A 20,688-nucleotide genomic window follows, 5' to 3' on the forward strand; every position below is an offset into this window, starting at 1 on the left:
TTGGATGCCAACACAGACTCCCATATGAAGCTTCAAGTGGAAACAAACTGATGCGAGCAAATGAGGGTGCCCAAGAGAAACCTTAAGAACCACCCTTACCATGGGGAGCAGAGCAGTCGATCTCTACACCTTAAAGCGGATGGAAGCAGCAGCAGCAAAGAGGAAACTAATTTCTGCCCAGTGCACCAACATTGGCCCAGGAAAGATGTAACATCAAATTAAGTTACCAAACTTGAGATACATCATACCAAACAAAACTGTGCATGAATTGTAGTGTTAGAATCAGCTACCCATCAGAATTCGCTATCTTGCTCAAGCAATCTGAAGTCCCTACCCTGGCATTTTTAGATCCTGTTTTGCAACCAGAGAAAGCTTGCAGCCAGCGTGGAGAAGATCATGCATTACAATTAATCCACCCAGTGTAGCTATGCACATTGAACCCAAAACACTATCAATCACTGGGGCCTTGTCCAGAAAACGTTTAGCCCACACCCCACACATGTAACCCATATGCTTATACTGCAGTTGTGTTTTGTTTTGTTCTTTCATAAGTCCAAAGAAAGGGACAGAAGAATTGGGGAGGAGAAATTGATTTCAGTTAGGATGCTGTGGCCCAGATCCTCAAAGGTCTTTAGGCTCCTACCTTCTATGGAAGTTCCTGGGGTGGGAGGCGCGGGTTATGGGTAGCTAAAGTAAACTGGGGGGAGGGAAGAGGTAGCTCATTCGAACGGAGGAATAGCCCATCCCTCAGAATAAGCTACCCCAGGAGAAAGTTGGGAGTAGCTACTTCGACAGGGAAGCAAAGACTGATATGCCGAGTCCAGCCAGCAATTTATTATTTAAAGGTGAGTTTTGCCAGAGGGAAAGTACGTAGAAATTGCTCTTCCTGCCCCCAAACAACGCGGTTCTCAACCGCAGTAACTTTCCCCAGCTGTCATGTGCCCGACAGACAGCAAGCACCCCGTGCTGCTTCCTTCCCTCCAGGGCAGCCAGCTCCCTGTGGACCCCGTCCCCACCCCGGACGCCTCAGCCCCCCGTCCCCGCACACGCCGCGACCTGCCGCGGGAAGCCCTCCCTCGCCCTGCCCGGGTTGGCTGCCGGGGCTGAGCGCCTCCAGCCCCTCCCGCGGGCTGGCCGGGAATGTCAGCGCGGTGAGCGCTGGGCAGCTGCCGGACTCTGACCTTGCACCGGAGAAGGCACCATGGCGTCCCGGCTGCTGCTCCGCGTCCTCCGGCGCGCCCTGCCCGGCGGCGGGCGGACCGCGGCCCCCGCCAGAGCCATGAGCGTCGGGGGTGCGTACAGGGGAGGGCCTGTGAGGGCTGGGAGGGGGATGGGGGACAGGTGCATGGGGGCGTGTGGGGGCTGTAGGGGACAGGCAGGACAGGTGCACGGGGGCATGTGAGGGCTGGGAGGGGGCAGGCGGGACAGGTGCATGGGGGCGTGTGAGGGCTGGGAGGGGGCAGGCGGGACAGGTGCATGGGGGCGTGTGGGGGCTGTAGGGGACAGGCAGGACAGGTGCATGGGGGCGTGTGAGGGCTGGGAGGGGACAGGCGGGACAGGTGCATGGGGGCGTGTGGGGGCTGTAGGGGACAGGCGGGACAGGTGCATGGGGGCGTGTGGGGGCTGTAGGGGACAGGCAGGACAGGTGCACGGGGGCCTGTGAGGGCTGGCAGGGGCCGGGGGGATAGGTGCACGGGGGCCTGTGAGGGCTGGCAGGGGCCGGGGGGATAGGTGCACGGGGGCCTGTGAGGGCTGGCAGGGGCCGGGGGGATAGGTGCACGGGGGCCTGTGAGGGCTGGCAGGGGCCGGGGGGATAGGTGCACGGGGGCCTGTGAGGGCTGGCAGGGGCCGGGGGGATAGGTGCACGGGGGCCTGTGAGGGCTGGCAGGGGACAGGGGGATAGGTGCATGGGGGTCTGTGAGGGCTGGGGGGATAGGTGCATGGGGGTCTGTGAGGGCTGGAAGGGGCGGGGGATAGGTGCATGGGGCTTGTGAGGGCTGGTAGGGGACAGGCAGAACAGGTGCATGGGGGCCTGTGAGGCTGGTAGGGGACAGGCAGGACAGGTGCATGGGGGCCTATGAGGGCTGGAAGGGGGCGGGGGAAATAGGTGCATGGGAGTGTGTGAGGGCTGGCAGGGGGCAGTGGGACAGGTGCACGGGGGCCTGTGAGGGCTGGCAGGGGGCAGTGGGACAGGTGCACGGGGGCCTGTGAGGGCTGGCAGGGGACGGGGGGATAGGTGCACGGGGGCCTGTGAGGGCTGGCAGGGGACGGGGGGATAGGTGCGTGGGGGCCTGTGAGGGCTGGCAGGGGACGGGGGGATAGGTGCGTGGGGGCCTGTGAGGGCTGGCAGGGGACGGGGGGATAGGTGCGTGGGGGCCTGTGAGGGCTGGCAGGGGACGGGGGGATAGGTGCACGGGGGCCTGTGAGGGCTGGCAGGGGACGGGGGGATAGGTGCACGGGGGCCTGTGAGGGCTGGCAGGGGCCGGGGGGATAGGTGCACGGGGGCCTGTGAGGGCTGGCAGGGGCCGGGGGGATAGGTGCACGGGGGCCTGTGAGGGCTGGCAGGGGACAGGGGGATAGGTGCATGGGGGTCTGTGAGGGCTGGGGGGATAGGTGCATGGGGGTCTGTGAGGGCTGGAAGGGGCGGGGGATAGGTGCATGGGGCTTGTGAGGGCTGGTAGGGGACAGGCAGAACAGGTGCATGGGGGCCTGTGAGGCTGGTAGGGGACAGGCAGGACAGGTGCATGGGGGCCTATGAGGGCTGGAAGGGGGCGGGGGAAATAGGTGCATGGGAGTGTGTGAGGGCTGGTAGGGGGCGGGGGGATAGGTGCACGGGGGCCTGTGAGGGCTGGAAATGGGCGGGGGGATATGTGCATGGGGGCCTGTGAGGGTTGGTACGGTGGGCAATATAAGTGCATAGGGGCATGTGAGGGCTGGTAGGGGTTATAGGAGTGGGCCAGGCAGAATGAGGGCAGGGGAGTGATGGCTGGGAATGAGGAGTGAGTGCGGGTGACCAAGAGATTAGAAGCTGGGGGCAAGGGATAAGGTGTCAGCCCCTTAGGGGTGTGTAGAGGGTGAACAATCTTGGCAAAAGAGAAATTCCTCCACCGCAGTTCTAGCCAATTAGTCTGTGGTGCTGAATCTAAGTTGGAACTGAAATAAATCTTTTATCCAGTGCTTTAGGGATGTGACTTTATGTTTATTTGCCATTCAGCCAAGCCACAGGAGCCCTGAAAGCCCTTCATTCACACACAAGTGACATTGAGCTCAATGGTGCCTCGTGGCGGAGTCAGAGCTCATTGTGGTGCCATCAAAGGAGAAAGGTTCAAATCCAGTTACTGATTTATAAACTGTCACACAGACGATTTAAGCTGGAAAATGGGCTAAAACTATAAAGCAAACAAAACAAATCAAAACAAAAACCAACAGACATGCTCTCTGGGGACATGTCTTCATTTGGGATTTTGCACTGATGTAGTTGGGGCAAAAATCCTTAATGTAGACAAACCTTAATTAAATTAGGAGACAGAGTGAAAATGGAAATATATCAGTGGAATTTTCTGACTTTTAGGACTCTTTGATGCACATAGGAAGCCAAATTGTTGATACTGCACCAATGTGATGGAAGAACAAGAATCCTGCTTAAACTTTGTGTATGTGGCTGCTTTTACTAATGATTAACAAACAGGGGTAGGATGCTTTCAACAAGAGGCCCTTTACTCTGGAACTCTCTCTTGGTCCAACAAAGACTAAAGCTCCAATCCTGCAAGCTGCTCCCTTAGGTGTGCCCTTAGGCTTGTCTTGAGTCACACTAACTACACACAGTGTAAAATTAATTTTTGATGGGACTACACACAGGTGCAGGAGTCTGCCTGCATAAATCAGCTTGTAGATCTGGAAGCCTTAGTTGTTGACCTCTAAAGTGCTGTGCAAGATTCATCTATTCATATGGGATTTTCACAGGGGGATATTGGGAGGAATTTAAAGGTTTGGAATTTTTCTAGAGGGCAGAGGGAGAAGGTGAGTGTTTTAGTGACCAATTTGTAACTGTGTTGTTTTCAGTTTTTGTAAAAGAACAATACTTCAGTGTAGGAGGATAGTTCATTAGCGGATGGTGTGGAATGTATATGTATAAATTGGTGGATGACACCAAACTGGAAGGGATTTCAAGCACTTTGGAGAACAGTATTAGATTTCAAAATGATCTTAATAAATTGGAAAACTGGTCTGAAATTAATATGATAAATTCAATACAGACAAGTGCAGCATACTGCTCTTAGGAGAAAAAAATCAAATGCACAAATACAAAATGGGAACTAATTGGATCAGCAGCAGTACTGCAGAAAAGGATCTGGGGGTTATAATGGATTACAAATTGAACATGAGTCAACAATACAATACTGTTGTGAAAAAGTCAAATGTCATTCTGGGCTGCATTGACAGGTGGGTTATATGTAAAACACAGTAGGTAATGGTTCTACTGTACTGAGCACTGGTGAGAGACCTCAGCTAGATTACTCTTGTCCAGTTTTGGGTGCCACTCTTTACAAAAGATGTGGATAAATTGGAGTGTCCAGAGAAAAGCAACACAAATTATTAGAGGATTAGAAAACATGACCTATGAAGTATAGTTGAAAGAATTGGGCATGTTTAATGTAAAGAGAAGGCTGAAGAAGGAAAAAGGAAATAACTCTTTATAACAGCCCTTAATGTATTTGAAGATGACAACGATCAGTTGTTCTCCATGTCCACAATGAGGTAATCAGCTTAATTTGCAGCAAGCAAGATTTAGGTTAGATATTAGGAAAAACTTTCTAACTATAAGGATAGTTAAGCACTAGAACAGGGAGGTTTTTAAGAAGACATTAGACAAGCATCTGTCAAGAATGGCCTAGGTATACTTAATTCTGCCTCTACCTAGGAAGATGAATCTTGAAGTCACTTTCAGCCCTATCCTTCTGTAATTGTATGATTGACCAGCTGTGGTGGTGGTTTCTATTAGATGTGCAGTTGTCCACTAGGGATGAGACTGGTGCTACCTTAAATGTTAACTTTTGGACACTATCAGCCAAGGCTGAAACTTCCATTTTTCGTCACCTGTTCTAATGAAAAAGTAAGTGTCTGAACTGGTGCATGGTCTCATTTGTGGAAGCAGTCATTGTGAGGGGATTCTATATGGCAAAGGCTGTAGCCTGGACTGCCCTGATTTGATCACTTTGAACTATCCCTTTGTTATACCAGAAGAGGCCCCAGGCAATGTGAAAAGAACCAATGTCCAAAGAACAGTCAGATGGAGTGGTTGTAAATAGTACAATATCTAACATCTAATGTGGGGGCCAGATTATCCCAAATCTACCTCTGACAGGGTTCTCATACTACTGATCACTACTGGAGACAGGTTTCAGAGTCCAATTTGCAAATGAATTCCAATTCAACAGTCTCTCGCTGGAGTCTGGTTTTGAAGTTTTTTTGTTGTAATATTGCAACTTTCATGTTTGTAATCGCGTGACCAGAGAGATTGAAATGTTCTCCGACTGGTTTATGAATGTTATAAATTGGAATTCATTTGCAAACTGGATACAATTAACTTAGGCTTGAATAGAGACTGGGAGTGGCTAAGTCATTATGCAAGGTAACCTATTTCCCCTTGTTTTTTCCTACCCCGCCCCCCCGACGTTCTTGTTAAACTCTGGCTTTCTGCTGGAAATGGCCCAACTTGATTACAATACACATTGTAAGGAGAGTGATCACTTTAGATAAGCTATTACCAGCAGGAGAGTGGGGTGGGGGGAGGTATTTTTTCATGCTTTGTGTGTATAAAAAGATCTTCTACACTTTCCACAGTATGCATCCGATGAAGTGAGCTGTAGCTCACGAAAGCTTATGCTCAAATAAATTGGTTAGTCTCTAAGGTGCCACAAGTACTGGAGACAGGATACAGGACTAGATGGACCTCTGTCTGATCCGTATGGTAATTCCTATGTAATGTCTTATTTCAATCAAAAATGCTTTGCAACTAAAAAATTGAATGGACATTTATTTATGGTGCTGTCCAGGACATGGGTTTAATGGTTTGCTTCAATCATTAGCTGAATCTGAATTTTAGATAAATATATAGAATACTTTTGTATTTTATTCCTATTTAGGTATTCCCAGTGATGAGGAACAGTCAACTGGACTTGAACGGAAAACTCTAGAGGCTATGAAAAAAGGACAGGTAAGTTTAATATTGAATAATTAATATTCAGACAAAATAAAAAGCATCACGTTAGAGCTAAGGTTGTAAATATATCAGTAACTTGAAGGAGGGAAATGCAGAATAGAATATGTTAATTAAAAACAAACCAAAGTCTGTAAGGCAAGATATTCAAAGTTAAGAATACACTAACTCACACCCTGTAAGTATGAAAACATTTGGGAAATGCAGAAGTAAGGTCCCTTAAACCTTAACTTTGCATTCTTACCTCCTTACAAGGAGGCTGTGAAGCATAATTAAATATACATTTGAGATTCTTGTATGAAAAGTTCAATACAACTACAAAGTACCATTTTCTGTTGAGGAGAGCCTAAGGCCCTGATTCTGCAACTGGATCCCTTTGGGCCACCACACATCCACATGGAGGACTCTGTGTTGGTCAATGATCCACACATGCAGCTCCAGTTGCAGGATTGGGACCTAAGTGAACTATCTGGCTGTGATGTGCTACGTTGGATTAGATATGAGACTAGGTGTTACACCTGTGTTTCAAACCGAGATTGATCACTGACTCATTATGTTGCCTTGGACAATTTCCTTAACTCTCACTATGTCTGTTTTATGGTCTGTAATATTTGCCTCTCACAGGGATGTTTGAGGCAACATCAATGTTTTAAAGCACTTCCTGGATCCCAATAGGATGAAGGTTGTTTTATAGAAAATAAGAATTTATAAAGCCACTGTGTGTGGCAGAGTAGCAAATAAAACTTAGAAGTTCCTTGCTCCTACCCCTCCATGCAATTCACTGGACCACATTGCCTCTCCATTATTTCCTCTGTATTTCTGTAAAGGTCTCCTTCTCTCCCACAGGGCCTAACTGACTTAATTTTTCAGTGATTCTTAGAGTCCTTTAGGAAGTTTGCATCTAGTTAGTGGACATAGTAAGACTTGTAAAGAATGCACAAACTGTTTTTAAGACCTGCACCGGTGCAGAGCAGGACTGGGCCCTAAATAATAAGCCTCACCCTTCACACTATTTGAAGACGGACCAACAGAACAAGACAAACCGAGTTTCTAGAGTAAGCTGGTTTTAATGTGTGATGAGCCAAAACACCCTCACAGAAGTAAAAGTTACAAAACTGTTTACAAAAAGGAGAAAATTCTTTTGAAAACTCTCTCAGGTTTCTCAGAATATTTCTATTTTAGCATAATATTGCACATGAAAGTTCAGGCAGATTAGCCTTTATTGGATGTCAGGAGGGGGAATCAAAATAATCATGTATTGGAGTACTGCGTTCAACCCTGACTAGGGAGAGACTAATGTGCCTTCATGAAAAGGCACTATAAATAGCACATAGCAACCCTGTGCTTTAGGCAGCTAGTATGCTGTCATGATTTCAGCACGTATTTTTAGTGGCACAAAAGCTGCCACTAATTGTTGATACTCTAAACTGATTCTTGCAGGTGAACTGACACCCTGTACAATAACTTTGGCAGATTAACTCTCTCCCACTTGACAAATCGGTATCTAACCCAATAAGATTGGACATTCCTCATCTTCCCTTCTGTTAGTTTCATGTACCTGTATGCTGGTATTCTAAAGATGATCTATCTGTGTTCGGCTGACAGAACAGCAGCAATTTAATTACCTTTATTTTATATATGTGACACAATCTTTGATACTACTGGTTAACAATGTTCTTGGTCTAGTAACTAAGATCCAGGTTTTGTTCTTCTCTCAAGGATCCATATAGCATACTCAAACCCAAGGGATATGCAGGAACTAGAGAGGATCCTCATATTGTTCCATCCATCAACAAGAAGAGGCTAGTAGGCTGTATCTGTATGTATCAGAACAACCTGGTGTATGTTTTTAGTTCACATACTATCTAAAGCTATAAAACATGAATTGTATTATAGTAGGTTTTTGTTTTAATACATCTACATTAATACTTCCAAAAAGTTCTCTCAAAATTGATCCTCTCTTTTCTCTATAGGTATACAGTCATATCTGTCTATTTTAGTGACAAAAATACATTTTCATTTTTTCATGCTTTTGCTAACATGGTAGAGTGAATATAGCTAAGAGTGGGCTGGCTTCTATTCTTTCTTGTGTATCAAAGAAGTTCTGATTTCGGGATTGGTTAACACCTTTGCAATCATCTTGAAGGAAAGAGGGTCATACAAGTACCACTGAGCACACCATCTAAAAACAGTACGGGTTGTGTGTAAGATAAGGCATAATTTGGACTTTAGAATGTATGTATCATCGCCAGGGAGAAATCATGTTGAGTTAGTGGTTTGGAGCATATTTACTTAGAAGTTGAGAGATGACAACCTGAAATGTCATTTTTAGTTATAAAAGAGCACTTATTTGGGGCTAGTTATCCATAAGGAGAATCAAAGCACTGGCATTAACAACCAGTGTGTTTTAGGCATTAAACTGAGTTGAGGCTGGAAAACCAGTAAGTGAAGAGTAGCATTCACTGCAAATAATATGGGGGCGGCAGTTGCAATATGATACTAGCAAAGGAATTTCCATAGTTAAGGGAAGTTGCTCGCTTGGCTTGGAACTTCATAGCTGCTGTAGTGCATATGCAGGGATGAAGATGTCTACCACTACCAGACACAAACCAGTAAGGGTATATTGTAATGATCAGCTTACAAAGAAATTAGTATAATTAGTGTCTGAGGCATGACTGAATGAAAATCAAGATACCCTATTCTATTTCCATTAGTTATAAAAATGGTCCCACTTTGAATAGTGGTTAGGATCTCAAAAATGATAGAAATCATGGTGGTTGTTACTGAACAGTATCTGCTTTTAAGGAATCAGTAAAAGTAAGACAACAGAAGTATCATGAGACCATTCTAGGGCTACAACTGCACTATTTGAGTTCTCTGGTGCCAGCCCCGTGCAAGATTGAGCATTTTAAGGTGTATGTAAGTTTTCCCAAAAGCTCACCCCCCCCCACCCCCCGGGAGAGTGATCATCATGCACTTATTCAGCCACAAGTAAGCCTTCATGTTCATCGCTTGTTGTTTCACCCCCCCCCCCCACAATATCCAATACATGGCACATTAAAATATAGACTAACAGTGATGGAAATTGCCACTAACATCAGAAAAGGAACGATGAGACAGAGATGCTCATTTTCTATGTTGATTCAATTATTGAACCCTTCACTGAAACTTTAGGATGCCCACTAGGTTAAGAATTCTAGCCCACAGGGCACTGTAGAATGCACAATGCTTTCATTGCACATGTGACAAAAGACTTGAATCTGACAAATCAAAAGAGGCATGAACATTTAATTTTGCTTTTCTTTTCTCACACCAGGTGAGGAGGACAACTCTGCTGTCATTTGGTTCTGGTTGCATGCAGGAGAAAGCCAGCGTTGCCCATCATGTGGTGCTCACTACAAGCTCGTCCATCATGATGTCCCACATTGAAAATCTGTGTTAAACTGACCCAAAGTGGATTTCACTTTGTCTAAACTGCACAATATGATGTGCACTTAAATCTGCATGCAAAATATTTACTACCTTCATATTTGGTTTCTATTGGATTTCATTTAAAAACGCCAATCTTGTTTTACCCTCGGTTAATTAAAACTAAATGCACAACATTGTAGAAGTGTGTGTCATAGGTTATCATCCTTCATAAAACAGAGGATAAATCAGAGTAGGAAGAAGTGTTCTAACAGTACTGGTTAATAAATGTGGGCTGGTTTTCTTTCTCCCCTTTCCAATAAATTTCTAGTCTTATGACTAAAGCCCTACCAAATTCATAGCCATGAAAAACACATCATGGACTATGAAAAATCTGGTCTCCCCTGTGAAATCTGGTCTGGTGTACTTTTTACCCTATATCTGCTCAGCTCTGAAGGCAGCAAAGTAAGGGTGGCAATACCACAACCCCCCCTACAATAGCCTTGTTACCCCGTGTTGGGTCAGGCTCCCCACTTTGAGAAATGCTGAGTCTTAAGGACTTTGTGTTTATGTTGTTTTTAAAATACATATTCATGGCTTGTTACAACACCATGAAATTTAACCTTTAAATATCTGAAACCTTGCAATTCAAGTTTTTAAAAGTGCTACAATTGTGAAATTTACAAAAATGGACTGAATTTGGTAGGGCCCTACTTATGACTTCATTTTTGTTGGTTTCTTGACTCTCACATGGTGGGAGTATGCCTGCCAACAGTAGTATGTGAAGAAAGTTAGAGGTCACACCTGAGCTATAAGCATGTACATGTATTACAATCATATACTACCAGGAGATGGTTATAGCCTTAATTACATTTGCCCTGTGTTGTGCTGAATTATGTCAATACAACAGCCACAGCCAGAATGGTCTCAATATTCTAACTAGTCTTTTGCTTAATGAAGTTACATTCTGATTAAAGAAATATGCATGATATGTGCATCCATACATATGAACACGTACATGAAGCAACAAACTGTTTCATTCAAGTATTTTATTTTAGCTTTGTTTTCACTGCATTTTAAAAATCTAAAAAAAAATAAATATTTGTTTCACAGCTGAAAGTCACATATGTATCAATAAGACGTAAGTATGCTGGAACTTAACCAGTCCAGGAAAGTCAAATCTGAAAACGTGCCATTAAGCACAGTCATCTCAGAGTACTTATATTAAAATTCAAAAGAAGTTCCAAAAAGGGTTAAAAGGGTATTTCAAATGCATTTTAGCTGGAAGAAGGTGACCATAAACTACACACTCAACATTTAAAAATAAAATATTTGAACTCTTGATAGCAACTGTCTTACTCCTCCTTTGTTTTTAACCTATGATTGCGGAGGTTGGATTCCCAATGCTAAATTAATCCCTCATAATTTTATCAAATTATACCATCAGTAATAAGATTAAATTACCTATTGAGTCTTCTCATCCATCTTAACAGAAGCCAAATTTGCAGTTTTGCACCAGCACAAATAAGTGATTGCACCACAGAAATTGGACTGTACATCATAAAGGGCAGCGTCATTTCAACCATCATTGTTTTCATTAAGTTTTCAAAAAGAAACAAACCAAAAAAACACCCCACCACTGGAAAAATACATCTCCAGAATCACACTTCTTTTGTTAAAAGCCATAGAATAAGCTCAAGTTTAATTACACGCAATAGAAACCATACTGCTATCAGAACTGAAACTATTCTATTACAAAGCTTTATTTACAAAATGAAAAATAATCAAAGGGGACTATCATAATAGGAAAAAGTGTTTTCACCTCTGTGATTGAAAAAAATTAAGCAAGTCTTTCATGCACTCATACGCTAAATTGTTTTTATAACATGTGAAATGCTGAAATTCACCTTAGTGAAACTTGAGTCTCATTCACAGTCTCATTTTTATTTTAAGATGACAAAAACATGGTTCTATACAAGCTGTGTATTAACAGTTCATTTTTGTAAGGACTTTTTGGCTCCATGAATATTCATATCACTGAACATTTTGTAAATAACCAGTTGTTACATTGTCAACTTGTCCACTGAATTTACCACCACAAGAAAGACAGAATGAATTAGTTTAATGCTCCCACATTAAACAACTACAATATCTCATTTCTAAAGTTATACTAAACTGAAGCCTTCATTGTGATCTATTGCCTGGATCAGCTTAGATTTTAGGGTTTCTTTGTCTGTGTATTTTGGAAGATCAAGAAGATTGAAGCAAGTGTGAGATACTGGAAGATACCCTTCTCCACCTCCTGTTGGCTGGATGACTAGTTTAAGACACTTCATTCCAAGAATAGGAATACGATCACTGCCTGTTAAAAACACTGCCAAGAAAAACAGAAGAATGAAAGCTGGAGAAAGAGTAGCTACTCTGTTTCATAATGATAGTTTCATGCAATATTACACTTCTAAATCAGTATTTTCATTTTTCAATTCTTTTATTACATGGCTAGCTTTTTACATTAAGCATGATTTTTAATTAAAAATAGTAAATGAATGCTGCTTTGTACATATAAACTCTGATTAATGTACGTCTTATTCTGTTTATATTGTCAAATGTGTGTCAAATAGAACAAAGTCCCTCTTATGCCAAGGTTTACTTATTTAGAGAGCAGTGAGTACACATCATTTTTGTGGACACTATCATATTTGCAGGTAACTAAGTAACCAGGTACTAATCTGTTCAATATCAATTACATGGGTCTGTCCTGGATTTGAAATGACTGCATGAGCCATTACCAACAACTCTGTTTCTGACTAAGGGAATTTCGTACACAATTGTCCTCCTTTTATATGTTCCTGCAGCCCAGCATCTCCCACAATTCTGCTATGCCTGGGCTATTCCACTCCTGTGCACTTCCAGCGGTGGTTTAAAGCTGCAGCACAGCCCTTGCTGCCCACACTCCCTTTTCTCCAGCTTGCTGCCAGATTGGCTGCCTCTGCAGAAGCAGTCAATCACAGTTCTCTTTGCTCCTGGCCTTTCCTTTGTCTCTATTTTTGGGTAGTAGTGAGCAGCATTCTTTGTTTTCTACTCCTCAGTCCGGGTAGTCAGCAATTCAGTGGCTGAGCTCCTCTGCCCACTTTCAGGAATGGCACAGTAGCCACACAAGCACACGGATAAGCCCAAATAAGGCTGCCTTACAGATAGAGCACTAAGACTGCATGGAGGGTGAATTATGCCCTCGCTTCTCAGCCAGCTGATTCTACCACCATGACACAGCGCTTTGAGTTGGACAGACATGTTAGGACCCATTTGCCCCACAAAAAGCTGCAACTCCACTACAGAAAAGCCTGACAGAGGGAGATTGAGCAGAACTTGGAGAGGCTCTAAGGTTGAGGAAAATTTCATTCAGCAAGGGGCTGAGTCCTGGAGCAATTCAAGACCACAAGGATAAGTTCGTAGGAGGGCACCAAGTTCACCACAAAGTCCTGAAATTGGTTCCAAATGATCTGGGGAAAGAAGCAGGGCTCATAATCAGTACCCCTCCCCCCCCGATCCTCCTTGCAGTGAGTCCCCATCCCCCAGCCCGGGAAAGTGGGAATTTACAGGCGAGGACTTCAAGGGCGAATTTTACAGAGGGTTCAGGCCCTGTACAAGGCTTGCCATGTGGCCACACCAGTAAAGTGTATGAATCTTTTTTAAATGAAATCCAAAAAGAACAAAAAGGGTAAGAAAAAGCCCAAAAGATGTTAGTCCAATTCAGACTCATACTTTACCGAGGAAGGAAAGCCACCAGACTGATTCTGAGCAGAACAGACAAAATGCAGCATAGACTTTTTCCCCGAGGACTCTGAAACGAAGTGCATAAAGGTTGTATCAACTATGCACATCCAAACTGAGCAGTCCCTTGAGGACAAGCCACAGAGCACATGACTTCCTGCTAAATCCTCTCCAGAGGCAGCAATTCTGCACCATTCTTTGAGAGGGTAATCAGGGAGAAGTGGGAAGGCTCCTGAAACGGGCAAGCACGTTAACAGGCACACACTCAGATTCTACAAGCTCCAGAAGCCAAAATGTCATAACTGATGTGCTTAAGGTCAATGCTGCAGTAGCATCTCTAGCTTATATAATTATTCCATCCAAAGGATACTTCTTTCCCAAGGAGCCAATGGATAAGGTGAAAGTTACTCACAGAAGGGACTTTGATGCTTCCTCACCAACTTTCAGAGTATTTCTGACAGCCAATTGGTTTCCTTAAGTTACAATGTCATGGGGCTGGGAGAATAACATGAGGGGGAAAGGAGTGCAGGAGAGCTGGCTGTATTTTAAAGAATCCTCATTGAGGTTACAGGGACAAACCATCCCGATGTGTAGAAAGAATAGTAAATATGGCAGGCGACCAGCTTGGCTTAACAGTGAAATCCTTGCTGATCTTAAACACAAAAAAGAAGCTTACAAGAAGTGAAAGATTGGACAAATGACCAGGGAAGAATATAAAAATATTGCTCAGGCATGCAGGAGTGAAATCAGGAAGGCCAAATCACACCTGGAGTTGCAGCTAGTGAGAGATGTTAAGAGTAACAAGAAGGGTTTCTTCAGGTATGTTATCAACAAGAAGAAAGTCAAGGAAAGTGTGGGCCCCTTACTGAATGAGGCAGGCAACCTAGTGACAGAGGATGTGGAAAAAGCTAATGTACTCAATGCTTTTTTTGCCTCTGTCTTCACAAACCAGGTCAGCTCCCATACTACTGCATGGGGCAGCACAGCATGGGGAGGAGGTGACCAGCCCTCTGTGGAGAAAGAAGTGGTTCGGGACGATTTAGAAAAGCTGGACGAGCACAAGTCCATGGGGCCGCTGCATCCGAGAGTGCAAAAGGAGTTGGCAGATGTGATTGCAGAGCAATTGGCCATTATCTTTGAAAACTCATGGCGATCGGGTGAAGTCCCGGATGACTGGAAAAAGGCTAATGTAGTGCCCATCTTTAAAAAAGGGAAGGAGGAGGATCCTGGGAACTACAGGCCAGTCAGCCTCACCTCAGTCCCTGGAAAAAATCATCAATTCTGAATAAATTCTGAAGCACTTAGAGGAGAGGAAAGTGATCAGGAAGAGTCAGCATGGATTCACCAAGGGCAAGTCATGCCTGACTAATCTAAATGCCTTCTACGACGAGATAACTGGCTCTGTGGATGAGGGGAAAGCGGTGGACGTGTTGTTCCTTGACTTTAGCAAATCTTTTGACATGGTCTCCCACAGTATTCTTGTCAGCAAGTTAAAGAAGTATGGGCTGGATGAATGGACGATAAGGTGGATAGAAAGTTGACTAGATTGTCAGGCTCAACGGGTAGTGATCAATGGCTCCATGTCTAGTTGGCAGCCGGTATCAAGTGGAGTGCCCCAAGGGTTGGTCCTCGGGCCGGTTTTGTTCAATATCTTCATTAATGATCTGGAGGATGGTGTGGATTGCACCCTCAGCAAGTTTGCAGATGACACGAAACTGGGAGGAGAGGTAGATACGCTGGAGGGTAGGGAGAGGATACAGAGAGCCCTAGACAAATTAGAGGATTGGGCCAAAAGAAATCTGATGAGGTTCAACAAGGACAAATGCAGAGTCCTGCACTTAGGACGGAAGAATCCCATGCACTGCTACAGACTAGGGACCAAATGGCTCGGCAGCAGTTCTGCAGAAAAGGACCTAGGGGTTACAGTGGACGAGAAGCTGGATATGAGTCAGTGTGCCCTTGTTGCCAAGAAGGCCAATGGCATTTTGGGATTATATGTAGGGGCATTGCCAGCAGATCGAGGGACGTGATCATTCCCCTCTATTCGACATTGGTGAGGCCTCATCTGGAGTACTGTGTCCAGTTTTGGGCCCCACACTACAAGAAGGATGTGGAAAAATTGGAAAGAGTCCAGCGGAGGGCAACAAAAATGATTAGGGGACTGGAACACATGACTTATGAGGAGAGGCTGAGGGAACTGGGATTGTTTAGTCTGCGGAAGAGAAGAATGAGGGGGGATTTGATAGCTGCTTTCAACTACCTGAAAGGGGGTTCCAAAGAGGGTGGATCTAGACTGTTCTCAGTGGTAGCTGATGATGGAACAAGGAGTAATGGTCTCAAGTTGCAGTGGGGGAGGTTTAGGTTGGATATTAGGAAAAACTTTTTCACTAGGAGGGTGGTGAAATACTGGAATGCGTTACCTAGGGCGGTGGTGGAATCTCCTTCCTTAGAAGTTTTTAAGGTCAGGCTTGACAAAGCCCTGGCTGGGACGATTTAGTTGGGGATTGGTCCTGCTTTGAGCAGGGGGTTGGACTAGATGACCTCCTGAAGTCCCTTCCAACCCTGATATTCTATGATTCTATTCTATGATTCTATGACCTGAAAGCCCTTTAAGATCAGAAACCAAACTTACTAAGTCTATACTTAAGAAAATCTCTTAAGCAACAGCATTAATGGCAGATGTGTTATTGGATACTATGAGGTTTTCTGCCAGGATCGTGGCATCTAGCTCCACTGCCAGGAGACACACATGGCTTTGTCTCTTGAAAGTAGACACTTCAAACATTTCCCGGGTTCTTCTACATTCACAATATCTCTCTTCTTCAGAGAAAAACTGGACAAGACAGTGACTGAAAATGTGACTAAAACCGAATAGTCCTTCCCTACTCAACTTAGTATTCCAAGAAGGGACTCCAAACCACTACAAACCCCAGATACGCTCCTTTTATCCATCTTCCTCATGGAGGTTTCAGAGAAAACTAGATACAGATACGTCAAGGGAAAACCTTGGAACCAAGGAACAAGAGGAAAATCTAGAGGAGCTCCTGCAACCTTCAAAAGCCCTTTACGACAACAAGCAAATGTGCCTCCACCCAGGCCTGAGCAGCAGGATTTTCCATTTTCCAGATAAATGGTTTGTTTTAATCACAGAAAGGTAAGTGTGTTCCAGGAATACCCTCTTGAGCAAAGGGCTCCACCCCATCCCTTCTTCATCCAACCTCCCGCAACCCTGCAAAAGTGCAAGCTGGTCCAGAACAAGATCTCCCAACTTCTGGCCATACAGCAATAGGAGGAGTTTCCACAGGAGAGCATTGATTAGGGTTTTACTCCACCTTCGTCATTGCTCAGAAGTACACATTAGAGGAGTCAAGGCCATCCTCAACTTCAAAAGGCTCAACAAACAAATAAGGAAAATTAAGTTCCAGATGGAAACTAACTAACTGATAGCTATATCCCTGTGTCAGGGCACTTCCTAACCTCAATCTATTTGGCAGATGCATTCCTTCACATTCCGGTGTGCCCCTGCAGGCTTCTGAGATTTGCTGCTTATATCACGAATCACTATTAGTACCTAACACTTCCAATCGGTGTCTTATCAGCCCCCATGGTATTTATGATGATGCTGGTGGTGACCATAGCCAGAGTCAGGTCCCAGGGTATTCACCTGTACCCTCTTTTTGATGACTCCTTAATCAGAGCCCCATCCCAGACGGTAGCGCACAGTACCACATTTCAGACTCTGGATCTCCTGCAAGCACACGAATTCATAATAAACATGAAGTAAAGTTCCTTGAACCCCTTAACAAGAATAATTCATCTGGGTGTGGAAATAGATACTTCAACAGCACAGCTGTACCGATCAGTAAACAGATTCCAGAAGATTCAGAATCTGATATCCACACTGGCCAAGTGAAAGAGCTCACCTACTGTTCCCTGCCCTCAGCTACTGAGCCTCCTGGTCTCATGCATAGGAGTTACCCACTGGCAAAAATCACACATCAGGTGCCTTCACACTTTTCTTCTGAAAACATGGGACTACGCCCCCAAACTCAGGCAACTTCACTTACATGTCCAAAACAGGTCCTCAACTCCCTGATATGGTGGAAAGTCTGGGGAAACATCCTCAAGGTTCTTTCCATATGCTTTCAAGACCCGTAGGTTCTCACCACTGATGCCTGCATGAAGGGATGGGGAGTACATCTGTGACCTAGAAGGGTATGAGGCATCTGAAACCGCAGACAAATGAACTACAGCATCTATCTCTTAGAACTCAGGGCAGTCAAACTAACTCTTCCAAGATTCAAGAACCACGTGGATGGAAATCATGTCCCCAGGCTGACAACAGCTGCATATATAAAACAACCAAGGAGGGACAAGGGCTGCAGCTCTACATGCAGAAGTGGTGGAGAAAATGGAATGGGCAGAAATGATTCTCCTCTCCCTAAAGGCAATCCACATACAAGGGGAACTGAACCAAAAGGCAGACTGGCTCAGCCAGCACAATGTCAGCAACTCAAAATTGTGCCTAAAACCAGGAAATCTTCAACCTGATCTCACAGGACATTTAGTTTAATCAGTTGATCTGTTGGCTAATCACAAGAATACAAAGCGGCCAAAATACTTCACCAGGGAAGCAGACCCTAAGTCTAGGAGGACAGGTTTCAGAGTAACAGCCGTGTTAGTCTGTATTCGCAAAAAGAAAAGCAGTACTTGTGGCACCTTAGAGACTAACCAATTTATTTGAGCATGAGCTTTCGTGAGCTACAGCTCACTTCATCGGATGCATACCGTGGAAACTGCAGCAGACATTATATACACACAGAGATCATGAAACAATACCTCCTCCCACCCCACTCTCCTGCTGGTAATAGCTTATCTAAAGTGATCATCAAGTTGGGCCATTTCCAGCACAAATCCAGGTTCTCTCACCCTCCACCCCCGCACACACAGGAGAGTGAGTTTGTGTATGTATGGGGGTGGGGGGGGGGTGAGAAAGCCTGGATTTGTGCAGGAAATGGCCCACCTTGATTATCATGCACATTGTGAAGAGAGTTGTCACTTTGGGTGGGCTATTACCAGCAGGAGAGTAAGTTTGTGTGTGGTGGGGTGGAGGGTGAGAAAACCTGGATTTGTGCTGGAAATGACCCAACTTGATGATCACTTTAGATAAGCTATTACCAGCAGGAGAGTGGGGTGGGAGGAGGTATTGTTTCATGATCTCTGTGTGTATATAATGTCTGCTGCAGTTTCCACGGTATGCATCCGATGAAGTGAGCTGTAGCTCACGAAAGCTCATGCTCAAATAAATTGGTTAGTCTCTAAGGTGCCACAAGTCCTCCTTTTCTTTCTAGGAGGACAGATGCTCTGTCACACAGATGGCCACAGGCCCTGCTATATGCTTTCCCACCCTTTCCTCTCACAGGGAAAATGATCCAAACAGAAGGTCAGAGGATGTAAAGGTGATAAGTGTTAACTCCCACACTGGCCAGGGATACCCTGGTTCTCCAACCTAACAGAACTACAGCTGGAACCTCCACTGCAACTACCATTCTTTACCAAGGACCATTCTTCCATCCAGACCAGACCATCTTCATCTAACAGCCTGGCTAGTGAAAAGGGAAGTATTAGCCATACTCAGCCTATCTTACAAAGTGATAGGGACTTCACTCTCTTCTAGGAGAACTTCCACTCTAAAAGCCTACCCATCCATCTGGAGTAAATTCAGCCTTTCGTTGTCAAGAGCACAGAGCAAACTCACAGCATCCCAGGATTCAATTTATTCTAGACTTCCTTCAAGAAGGAATGATAAAGGAACTTCAGCCAAGCATCATTATGTGCCAGGTGTAGGCCTCAGTATTTTACTGTTCGCAGGATATTCAGGCTCCCTGGTCAAGAACCCTCAGGTATCCAGGTTCCTCAGAGCAGTCATATTGGCCAAACCAGCAGTCAAACTCATCTTTTCTGAATAGGATCTACTCCGGGTGTTGACAGCCCTAACCACTCATCCTTTTGGACTTGATTTCTGCATAACCATTTTACCTCTCCCTCAAAACCTATTTTCTGATGGCTATCACAACTGCCTGACAAGTTTCAGAATGGGCACCTTATCTGTGCATGAAACTTACTGCATGTTTCATGATAAGGTGGTGCTAAGGATTCAGAAATGGTCTTGCCAAAGGTAAACTCTCTTTTCCATGCCTTGCAGGGAAATGTCCCTCCCATTATGTCTGAAGCCACAGTACCTAACTGAGAAGCTGTGGCACACTTTAAATGTCAGAAAAGCATTGAAAATTTACATCAAGCATACAGAACCCACAAGGAAGTCAGGCGTTCTGCTTATCTCCTTCCATCCAGAGTCTCAAGGATTCAGTCTCCAAGCTCTCCATGCTAGATGGATCAAACTACATATTGATGAGACATACAAGGCAGCCAATGTTCCTGTCCCAGAAAGAACCAAGGTGCACTCCACAAGACCAATCGCAACCTTGTGGGCCGAAAGAGCACATGCTTCCATCACAGAGATCTCCAAAGCAGCAACATGGTCACTGGTTAACATCTTTATCAGATGTTGTAGACTGGATTTAACCTTCTGAAGAGGCCTCCTTTGGCAGGAAGGTGCTGGAGGCAGTGTTCCAGTAATAACCTTGCTGCTTGAGCAATGCTGTAAAAAGGGAGGGGCTTCCCCCCCTCATTCCTTTTGTTTGTTTTCTTACCCTCCCCTACCCTTGCATAGCAGAACTGCGGAAGATTCTGGGCTGCAGAATGGAAAGTTTCTTATCCAGTAAGTTTCTTTCTGCTAGCTATGTCTCCTGCACAATTCTACCCATCCTGGATTGCTCATCAGCTGATGATCAACATTTTATTTGTATACATTACCTTATAAGCAAGGTCTTCTGTGTGTCGTTACTTGGTTGACATTGGAATTATTGTCACCGTTTTCCACAAGTTTTTACCCAGCTTTAGAAAGAATCATCTGGCAGCAGCCAGAGAAAGGGTCAGAACAAGCTGTGCTGCAGCTTTGAACCACCTCCAAAACTGCACACCGGAGGAAAATAGCTAACACGTAGCAAAACTGTGGCAGATACTACAAGCAGAAAGGAAATTATTGGATAGGTTTTCCATTATTCGCCTATAGCTACAATCTTTTAGCGTTTACAATCAAGTGATATCAAATTATATTTCCACCTAAGAAAAAATTAAGTCTTGGAGGTAATGAAAAGGAGCCTATTCCGGGATGTACAAAATTCCTAGATTTATTGGACAAATGAGATTGGGGATTTCAGCCGTTT

General features: G+C 44.7%; 2 protein-coding genes across 6 annotated transcripts in view; one reads left to right on the forward strand and one right to left on the reverse strand.

The window, feature by feature from the left end:
- The window catches only part of HERC4 (HECT and RLD domain containing E3 ubiquitin protein ligase 4), a 121,866-nt gene that overhangs the window by 36,765 nt on the left and 64,413 nt on the right, over positions 1-20,688 (reverse strand). For 3 of the 5 annotated variants that reach the window (XM_073353449.2, XM_078853805.1, XM_078853804.1), the window contains one exon: positions 10,666-12,002. The exons of 1 other annotated variant lie outside the window; for it this stretch is intronic. In XM_073353449.2, coding sequence (XP_073209550.2) covers positions 11,794-12,002 — 209 coding nt within the window. In that variant the 3' untranslated portion in view covers positions 10,666-11,793. Of the gene's footprint in view, positions 1-10,665; positions 12,003-20,275; positions 20,484-20,688 lie in introns of those variants that run through there. One more of the 5 variants, XR_013636075.1, reaches the window with a different exon arrangement.
- On the forward strand, positions 1,108-11,415 carry LOC140914795 (cytochrome c oxidase subunit 5B, mitochondrial). The gene is made up of 4 exons (XM_073353463.2): positions 1,108-1,292; positions 6,147-6,217; positions 7,940-8,039; positions 9,537-11,415. The coding sequence occupies exons 1-4, from the start codon at positions 1,202-1,204 to the stop codon at positions 9,647-9,649; spliced, it is 375 nt and encodes a 124-aa protein (XP_073209564.1). The 5' UTR covers positions 1,108-1,201; the 3' UTR covers positions 9,650-11,415.

This window comes from Lepidochelys kempii, chromosome 7 (genome assembly GCF_965140285.1).
Source record: "Lepidochelys kempii isolate rLepKem1 chromosome 7, rLepKem1.hap1, whole genome shotgun sequence".
Taxonomy (NCBI): domain Eukaryota; kingdom Metazoa; phylum Chordata; order Testudines; family Cheloniidae; genus Lepidochelys; species Lepidochelys kempii.